General features: G+C 49.7%; 1 protein-coding gene across 2 annotated transcripts; it reads right to left on the bottom strand.

Moving 5' to 3' along the window:
- Positions 1-1,108: 1,108 nt before the first annotated feature.
- Positions 1,109-4,125, bottom strand: FEZF1 (FEZ family zinc finger 1). Of its 2 annotated transcripts, XM_010838077.1 has the most exons (5): positions 3,697-4,125; positions 3,325-3,546; positions 3,011-3,145; positions 2,620-2,752; positions 1,814-2,187 (listed from the first exon to the last, which is right to left on the bottom strand). In XM_010838077.1, the coding sequence occupies exons 1-5, from the start codon at positions 4,123-4,125 to the stop codon at positions 1,814-1,816; spliced, it is 1,293 nt and encodes a 430-aa protein (XP_010836379.1). The 2 variants fall into 2 exon arrangements, with proteins under 2 accessions (XP_010836378.1, XP_010836379.1); XM_010838076.1 differs by having other exon boundaries at positions 1,109-2,187; positions 3,325-4,125.
- Positions 4,126-9,697: the final 5,572 nt, after the last annotated feature.

Below are 9,697 nucleotides of genomic sequence, written 5' to 3' on the forward strand. Positions count from 1 at the left end.
GGAAATCGCCGTCTCGCCGGGAGGTGTCCCCCGCCTATCTTCCCTTCCTCCAGCCTGTCTCTTTCGCCGCATTTCCTTCAGCGGCCCTCAAGACTCTCTTTGAGGCCAGATCAAAAATTTAAACTCCTTCCCCGAACCTCTCTTGCAACCGTCGAGGCTTTAGGAGGGCCAGGAAGACCGCCCTGCCCCGGTGCGGGAGGGGATCCTAAGCTCTTGGTGAGGATCCGCGGTGGGTTCTGCATCATAGCCTGGCCTAGCCGGAGCGCCAGGCCGAGGGAGAGGCTGAGATGCACCCCGAGGCTCCCGGGGTTACAGGGACCCCTGCTGCCCACTCCCCCCACCCCCAGCCTCTCTCCCTGGATGTGGCCCCGCTGCAGCAGGATGGCTGGGCTGGGCTGGGAGCTTGTCTGGCAGCTTCTACTGAGCAGCTAATAGTATAACAACCCGGCTTTGATAAATCTGAACTAATTACCCCTCTTAATTAAAGTCTTTAGCAGTTGTTTCACTGTTTTGGCAAGAAAACAGGAGAGACTTGCAGTTAGAAAACACCAGAGCCCGAGCTCACAGCAGAGCTGCTGATTAACACTTGAAGCATTTCAAGGACCTGGCACCCGCCACAGTTTGGTTTTCATCCATGTTTCCTCCTTGAATGGAGGCATATTCGTCTACAAACATACATAGACACATAAAAACATGCAGGCTTCCTTTGCCAGCTGTGTACAAGTCAGTTTGTGCCTTCAGGGTATGAACAATAGATCCCCCGTTTACAAGGCATCCTTGTAATCCTGTGTGAAGGTGTGTATTGCATGCACCTTCTAGATATGTTGTTCCCACTTAACTTTGCACCACAAACACATCCGATGGTCCAGGACAAAGATATGCTTCTGTTAGAAAGCCCACATCTTCTTTGAACTGAATCAAATTTCCTTACTTTACCAAAGTTGTAACAATTTGCTGTTATTTGGAGAGACTATTATTTGCTCTTGGTGAATTGTTTAGAACATTGGGCAGTACTAATCCATGGTTGAACATTTTAAAAAAGAAGAAGGCTGAGGGGGTCAGAATCAGTGATCTCTAGCTGAAAAACAGCAACAGAGCCCTGAAGGTTGTTGATTAAATAAGCATGTTCCAAGGATTTATTTCCAAGTCAATGAAGCAGTTTTCACGTGCAAGAATCAAAACCAAAATTTCAACTTCAAATTCATCCATAATGAACCACCCTTATCTAACGTGTATGTGTGCATATGTGCATGTGAGCTCATGAATGTGGCATGTGTCTTAACAGACACACACATCTATGCGTGTATTTATAACATACACACAGAGTTTGGTTTTGACTTCAGGGAAAGAGAAAATGGTAATAAACAATCGGCAGGCATCTCGAGATTGCAGAATCAACACAATGGGAATATATACAATAATAAAATTAAAACGGTTGCAGCAAGCCCGCGTAGGGTAATACAGATCTCAATAAATACAGCAGAAAATTTGTTTTAAAAAACAAAAGAAACACCATCTCTCCACCCGAGATGAAAGTCTTTCCAAATTAAAAAAAAAATCAGAACACAAACCCCCAAGTTTTCTCATAATTGTTAGTGCCTATATAGCATATAATACACGAAACCATGTAGCAGGTGCATGCAAGAGGAGAAAAGACCAGGGGATTCAGAGGCTTCTGGTTGGCGCTAACGCGTGGGGCCCAACATGCCCTGGGTTCTACAGACGAGTTTGGGTAGAGAGGTCCAGCTCTATTCCGCCAGCTGCTTCCGGAGTGAGGAACCCGGCTGGGGCGGGGAAGAGACTTTGGCCTTGATCACTGGTGGCCCGGATGGAGCCCAGGCTGCAGGGGCCCCGGGGGCGGCAGCGGGGGCGGCAGCGGCGGCTGCAGAGGCGGCAGCGTCGCGGGCGGCGGCGGCGGCTGGAGAGGGGGCGACGGGTCCGCACCTGGCTCCCCAGCCGACGGGCGCGGCAGCCCGAGGCCGCTGTCGTGTAGCTTCCGGACGTGCTTCTTGAGGTCAAAGTTCCGGCAGAAGCCCTTGCCGCAAGTGGCGCAGGTGAAAGGCTTCTTGTCGTTGTGGGTGTGCATGTGGAACGTGAGGTTGTAAACCTGATGGAAAGCCTTGTTGCAAATATTGCACTTGAACTGCTTCTCCCCGCTGTGGGTCAGCTTGTGGTTTTTGTAATTCCCTGCAACAGACAAACGACAGGGACGTGGACCTGAAAAGAGAGCTTGAAAAGGGAGAGGCAGACGATGGAAGGACCAGGAGGCGGGAGAAGAGGGGCCACAGATCCGACAGCCCCGGGCAGGACTTAGATGCCCACCTGCACTCGGCTCCCCGAAGTTATTTTTAAATATCGACAATGAGGTCGTTCCCGCTACATTTCAATACAATAGTTATTAATTCAGTTCTATAAAACGAGAACAAGAGGTTAAAAAGAAATATCCCCTCTGTGTACGAGCCATGCCTTTGTCTAATCCCACTTAGGAATAGGAGGTTGGAAAGGCAACGCACGCGCTGGTAACTGGGTGCACTTAAAACACATCTTCTAAAACAGCCCCCAGAACTGAGGGCTTTCGGTAAGACTCCCGCGAAAGACAACGCCTTCTGGGTTCCATACCTTTTTGATGAAATCCTTTGCCACAGAATTCACACACAAACGGTTTGTAGCCTGCGTGTATTCGGGTATGCGTGTTTAAAGTAGAACTTCTATTAAACGCTTTGCCACACTGGTTACATTTATGGGGTTTTTCCTAAGCGGAAAGAAGAAACAAGCAGAGAAGTGAAGCTACTTTGTTATTGAGTGGAGTCTGAAAAACTCAAAACACTGTCATGCTCTCCCTCATGCTTTTAAGCAGAACAAAGGTAAACAATACCGGCATTTCCCCTTCGTCCAGCCGGCACATTTCAAACAAACCTTAACTGCAGGGAGTTAAGAGTTTATCGGCCATTAAGACAAAAACAAAACCGTTCGGAAACAAACCAGGTGAAACTGACACAGTCGAACACACCTGGGTGTGAATGATCTTGTGTCTGCACAGGGTGCTGGCTTGCCTGAAGCCCTTTCCACACACTTTGCAAACGAAGGGTCTGGCTCCTGTGTGCACCGGCATGTGACGGGTTAAGTTATAGTGCGCGTTAAAGACCTTAAAATTAAACACAAGTACAACAGGTTAGCCCAAACAGCCCTTGGAGATCACCCCCGGGTAGAGGAAAGGGAAGGAGGTGATAACATTCTGACAAGTGTATACAAATAATTACAAAATAAATTTAGAAGGAAGGAAAGAAGACTCACCGCCCCCGCCCCCCGCCCCCCAGTACTTGCCTTTCCACACACTTCGCAAGTGAAAACTTTGGGTTTGGTGTTAGGAGAGCCTCGGCTGAAGTCAGAGGTTTTGAATGCTATTTTTTCCGACAGAAGTTGGGCGCTTTCTTTCATGTAGTGCTGCAGCTGAGCCTGAGACAAGTCTTTGAAAGCTACTCCCGAGGGGTACTTCTCCACCGCCGGGACCACCAGTTTATTCCTTTCGGCTAAATACGTTTTTGGCTGCGGGTGCAAAGGGGAACTGAGGAAGTAGGAGGCCACCGGGTGGATGTTGACGCCGGCCGCCGGGTGGCACGGGCCGTCACCTCGGTTCAGGTAGCACAGGGCGCCCATGGCGTGGAAGGAGGAATGGTTGACCACCCGCGGCCTTACCAGCTTGTACTGCTGCAGCGGTAGCGCGTCGCGGGCCAGGTCACTCTTGAGACTCAGCGCGCAGTTGAGCAGGTCGCTGCAGCTGAACGCGGGCGCCGCGGGTGCTGAGGCCGGGGCCCCCGGAGCCTCGAGACTCGCCTTTCGGGGCTCTGCGCCCGTCATCCCCGCCTTGGGGTTCGTGTCGTACGCCACAGGCACGAAGGGGATCATGCAGGGGATCGACGAGTTAAGATGCAGCGAGTGCTTGGGGTCCCCTTTGGGCACGGCTCCCTGCAGGAAGTGGGGGACGGGCAGGGCTTTGGGCTCGGGGGTGCGTGCCATGATTCTTTCGATGGAGAAAGCCAAGGGTTTGGAGGTGTTCATCACGTTGCCCCGGGCCGGAGCAGTCGCTAACATTTTGGCAGTCGCGTTGTGGCAGCTACTGTCCATGTCGGAGTCGCCAGCGTCCGTCGTCAGCCGGGGCCGGGTTGCGCCGTCGTTGCCTTGTTCCCTGCTTGTCACAGACCTGCGGAGAAGGGGACGGGCACCATCACCACCAGCAGCCTCTTCCTCCTCCTCCCCAGCATCACCAGCCGAACCTGCCTGCCCAGCCCAATGGACTCCTGCCAGCCCATCGCAGAGTTCTTGGCGCACCAATGACTCGGGGACAATCACTACTTATTTCTATCAATAGAAAGTGTTGTGTCAATAACGCAGCCAAGATCTCGCCAATCGTTAACTTCCAAGAGGAGAAGGTAAACTAGATAATTGCTCAATTCGCTTCCGACAGTCAACAGGAAAACTTTTTTCCCCCCCTCGGCAGTCAGTGACTACTTTTCATTGGTGAGTGAGGTTCCCCCGCCCAGAAGAGGCGGGGGCGCTCTCCTCCGCACCGCGGGCCCTCCCCTCCGCTCACACACTCTTCGGGCGCACACTTCGGTCTCCTCCGTCCGCCCCCCCCTCCCCCGCTTTGCTTTTTCCTCTGTCTTTTTAATTCTCAATCTGCTTAACCAGGCTTTAGAAGCCAAGCAAATCTGAGATCAATTTTCTCGTTTAGCTCTAAATGACATCATCTAAAATCATTGTGCAAGGGCTAAATAAGGAAACAGACTCTAATTCAGGGGCAAACGCCAGGCTATATTTATCAAACGCCAGGCTCTAGAAAGCCACGGCCAGGAAGCCTCCGGCAGCGAAATCCTAGCCTTCCCCGCTTGGTTTCTCCCGGCCGGTGCTGGACCTGGGTGGGAGCCGCGCCTCCTCCCCCGCAGTCTCTCTCTTCCTCTGGGGCCCGGGACCAAGGACTCCCGGAGTCCCGAAGTCTCCGCGGCCCGAACCGACTCTGGACCATTTGGAAGACGCCAGCAGGTAACTGGCCTCCCTAAATGCCTCTGAGAATTAAAGGCCTACAGGAGGATTGTTTTGTGTTTGTGGTTTTGTAAGTGCGATGCCACGACAAAAGCTTGGGAGAGACACACTCCATCCACAAAGTTAAGGAGGAGTTGCAGGGAATACGCGAGAGTCACACCAAAAGAAGCCTCGGCTAGGACCGAGTCCACCCCCACCCCCCTCACACACAAATATACGCGCGCGCTCTCCCGGAACGAGTCTTTCTTTAAGTACCTGCGCTCAGCTAGAGCTCTCTCGGAGCATTTAAAATAACTGTTGGGCAGAGAAGGGAAGCAATGTTATTGATTCCTCCTCCAATCTTCTGATTGCTGGTGTCCGCACGCCTCCCCAAAGAAGCGCGGGCGACAACCAGGGTGAGTGTGCAGGGGGGCAAATGGGGGCGATGAGCATAGCGACCTGCCTGCGCTCCGGGAGTGGCCTTAGCCGCGCTTCCGCCTCGGAGAGAACGCTTGGAGACTATGTCCTGCAACGCCCCACTTCCAAGCACCCTCTGGGTGTGACGTCTAGGCCAAAACTCCCTGGGAGTTGTTGCAGAGCGTAAGGAGTGTTCCCGGAAGACTCCAGGGCCAGCGACTCCGGCAGCGCGGGTTCTCACCTCTCAGGCGGGCCGCGGCTAGGAGCGTTCCGGGAGCAGCGGTGCGCACGATCCTGGTCGCTCCCCTTGGCCAGCCTGCGATCTTGCAGAGCTTAGCCTTGCGGCCAGATGTGCTAGTGCCGGGCATTCACTAGCCGCTGCACCGGGACGATGTGGGAGCCTGGAGCCCGCGCCGAGAGGCAGAGGAACAGCGCAGAGATGCCAGCTCCCAGGTCTCGCGGCCTGCAAGCCCTTGTGAGTGGCCACCCGCAGCAGCCCAGGGTGCCATCTACCTGGTGAGTTACCCCGAATGGGTGCGTGTAGAACGGGTGGTGGCGGGTGCCAGACATCGGGCCAAGCGGGTGTGGGCGTCCTCTTCCAGCAGGAGCGATGGAAAGGGTCGGCGGTGGGAAGCTGGATGCAAGCAAACTAGAAACCCTGGAACTGTTGAGCCGCTGATCAATTACACACCGAATGCAAAGTTGGACCCCAAGCGGAGGAAATTGACCTCCATATACTCCAAAATAGTCCCTTTTTCCTTACCCATTGCCCAAAAGAAGCTAGGAGCCACTCCCTCTGTCTTTTGGGGGGGATCTATCCCGCCTCTGCTCGGCGGGCCAAGGAGAGTGGAAACCGAGAGTCTGGGCTGGGAGAGCCGGAGAGATGCCCAGCCGCGAAACAGAGCAGCTGGATGGATGGGGGTGGGGTGGGGTGGGGGAAACCCGATTGCTAAGGAAATGGGGGAGGAGGCGTGAGTCTTATTGGAAGTTGAAGGTAGCCGAAGGGCCAGGTGGGAGGAAGGTCCAGATGCGACCGGCCTTAGCCACTAGGCCTGCAAGTGCCGGGTTTCAGGTCTCGAGGTGGCGCCGGGCTGCTGAGAGGACAGATACAGAGGTAGAGAAGTGCAGAATGGGGCGAGCGCAGAACGCGGGCCGGGGTTCTGGAAGAGGCACCACGCCCCCGGGGGCACTTTGGAGCGGTCCTTGACCCAAGCGCAGTCACCCAGGGTGTGCCCAGGCTGGAAACTGTCTTTCCGTTTGCTGTTGGGGCCGCCGAACTTGTGTCTTCTCCCCTACTCAGACAAAGAGCGCCGGACGGCTTTGCTAAGGGAAAGTGGGGGTGGGGGTCCCACGACAGATGGATCTTGGTTAAGACTTTAATTGCTGCCTTTTGGGGGCGGATCAGGTTTCCTTTCCTACCTGTCGCTTCTCAACATCGAAAAATCCCCCTCCTGCTGCACTCCTCCGATGCAGTGCCAGTTTAAAGGAAAAAGCAAAGAAGCACGAAACTGCCCGACTCTGGAAAGCTTTGGAGCGCTTAGCTGACATGTACAACTCACCCGCTTACGGAACGTTACCTGTCTCCTAGGCTGAATGCCACCAGTTTGTTTTACGTTTGTCGCGTGTCCCTCCCTCTTCTTCTCCTCCCCCACTCCCTCCTCCTTAACGGCAAAGAGCCTTGATTTGACCCCGGTAAATTTCTCCTTCATCGGACACTGAATTGTAAGGGAAAATTATTGGCTAAAGTATGTGTTTGGTAGGGTTAATATTTCAGTGGTTTGCTTTTCACTGGTCTCTTGCAGATTTGTCTTTTTGACAAGTGTTGTCTGAAAGTATAGTGTCATTTGAGTAACACAAATATCGCAAAGTAGCAATTATACCCGTCCTTTACTAGACTGGATCTTCCTTACCTTAAAGACTGAGGAGGTGCTTTATAAATCCAGATCTTGTGATTCTAACACTCCTTGAATATTTTCCATTAAAAAAACTAACCTATATGTTAATTTTAAAAAATCTCTATTAAATTAGGGCTCTCTGAAATAAAAATGCACAAATCCAGCAAATTCTTCCATTTTATTAACAAATCTATCCAGTACTTTGGTTTTTTTCCAAGCACATTTGGAAAATAACAACAACAAAAACACCACCAATGAAAGCAGAGCTTATTTGACAAATTTAGAGGCTTCTAAAACAGTTCAACACTTTAAAATTGTTTGTTAAAAGAATGCAAAGGAGACCTGTTTGTTTTGTTAATGGCAAAATAGAAACTTGGTTTCTTTGGATTTTCTTCGGAGAATCCTATAATCCCCCTTTGCTCACTAGAACTGACGATTAAGTATCCCTCCCCTTCCCAGCCACAGAAAAGCAGTATTCATTTGCCCTACTACTTTAAATCCTCATGGAAGGTGAATTTCAAATGGGTGGTTTATCTTGCATGAGATGTGGAAGCAGAAAAACCTTTGGTAGGAAGAAACCAGATAACAAACTCTAACTTAAGACTTTCTGAGAAAAGAAGAAAGAAGTTCTGTTTTGCAAAAGTAATTTAAAAGTTCTCTTCTTTTTTCTAGGGAATCTGATTTTCATCTCAATGCTTCCTAACCTGTGTTCTTGATATTTTTCAAGAACTTGCATAATTTTCACAGGCTTTTCATTTATGTACCTGTCACAAGGAAATGCCATTACGGGTCATGATTAGTGCAATCTGCAATAGAAGACAATATAATAGCGCCATCAGTTACCAAATAATCCACAGTCTTTAACCTCTTCTTCTTTGATGTCACAAAATACTGCTGAATATTTAAAAACTAAAAAGTAGACTGGGAAATATTATAATGTATTCATCCTCCTACCAAGTGCCCTATTTCATCCCCAGTCACATTTTTAAGGTTTTTAAGATTTTCAGGGCTTTCCAACATCTACCACCCCCACCTCTTCAGCAAAAGCAACTATCCAGCTTTCTTTTTGCTTCTTATTAGTTACTGAAAGCTAAAAAAGAGAGAAGAGATTAAGATGATGACCCCTTACACTTTCCCAGGCATTTAGATTCATCCCCACTTTTTTCCTATTTAATAAATAGTAGCAAGGGTAATGTACTTCCTTCTAGAGGAGGAAAAACATTCATAAATTCTCCTACAGTTTTGCTCAGTCTTTATCTCTGACTGGTCTTTTGTTATTTCTTGTGTGTGATGGAGGCGGGTGATGGAATAGGACACAAATAGGAAGGGTCTGCAGAGTTCAACGAAAGAGCCTGTTGTGTTCCTCTGATTAGTTCAGGAATATACTGTGAGAACTAACTTTCCAGGACATTAACAAATACACAGGCCAAGAGTTCAGATTTAAGGCTTCTACTTTTGCTTTTGGTTAGTTTGCTGGCAAATAAGGAATTCTTGCTAATTTCATATAGCACTTGAAAGGCAGTAAGTATCCCAGGTTAGGAGTATAAGAGGTTAGTTAACTGGAAGACCCCTCCTTTCTTTTGAGGGAGGAGGGATGGAGATAGGGCTTGTTTATCCCTAGGTCTTTGTTGTTACTCCTTTTTTCATATTAGGGTTTCCCTTAAACCAAATGAAATTACTCCTCTCAGAACAGCATTTGCATAGTAGGTCAGTTTGTCAGAGTAAATGAAGAGCCCCAAAGGTGAGAGCTGGTAATGAGCTGGCAGGACACTTGCCCTGGGTTTGTTTCTGCCCTTCCACTAACGCTGGGCTTTTTCTCACCCGTTCCCACAGGCCTGTGAGGTGTTTTCCCTCCAGACTACCAGGCTGCAATTCAGGGTTGGACTTGATGGAAAATGAAGTTTATAAACAAGCAACCCAATTTCTCCAACATATTCGAGGAGCTGCCTAGAAGTTAAGCAACAAAAAAACCAGCAAAGTTTTGCTGGTAATTTACAGCGATGTTACCGAAACCCGGCAAGTGAACAATGAGAAGAAGGATACCTCAAGTAGGCTCTCTTGTCTTACACTGGTAGCACGGTTATGCAATTTGCCGCTTGGCGTTTTGCCGCAGTCGGGATATTTTTTTGAAGGTGCTTTTTTGGTCAAAATAAAAACTGTATTTAACACACAACGCGAACCTTTCCTTGATATTACGCACGAGGTTTAGAGCAGTTTTATTGTCCAAGTTTCTTATCTCTCACGAAATAAAAGTCGACAGTCACCATTCAAATAACACAGAGCAATGAACGAGCTTAGAAAACCGGAGAAGCAATCGAGGTAAATAAAAATCTTTGGGCGAGACAGAAATCTCTGAGAGTCGTTTA

This window comes from Bison bison, unplaced genomic scaffold, assembly GCF_000754665.1.
Source record: "Bison bison bison isolate TAMUID 2011002044 unplaced genomic scaffold, Bison_UMD1.0 scf7180017864089, whole genome shotgun sequence".
NCBI classification, from domain to species: Eukaryota; Metazoa; Chordata; class Mammalia; order Artiodactyla; family Bovidae; genus Bison; species Bison bison.

What these genes read in the sequence shown, in the direction of transcription:
- FEZF1 (XM_010838076.1), bottom strand. Translation starts at nt 4,125, where the DNA reads ATGGACAGTAGCTGCCACAACGCGACTGCCAAAATGTTAGCGACTGCT. An exon ending in ACAAGATCATTCACACCCAG is followed by an intron (nt 2,753 to 3,010) that starts GTGTGTTCGACT and finishes CTTTCCGCTTAG; the next exon opens with GAAAAACCCCATAAATGTAA. An exon ending in CAAAGGATTTCATCAAAAAG is followed by an intron (nt 2,188 to 2,619) that starts GTATGGAACCCA and finishes TGTCTGTTGCAG; the next exon opens with GGAATTACAAAAACCACAAG.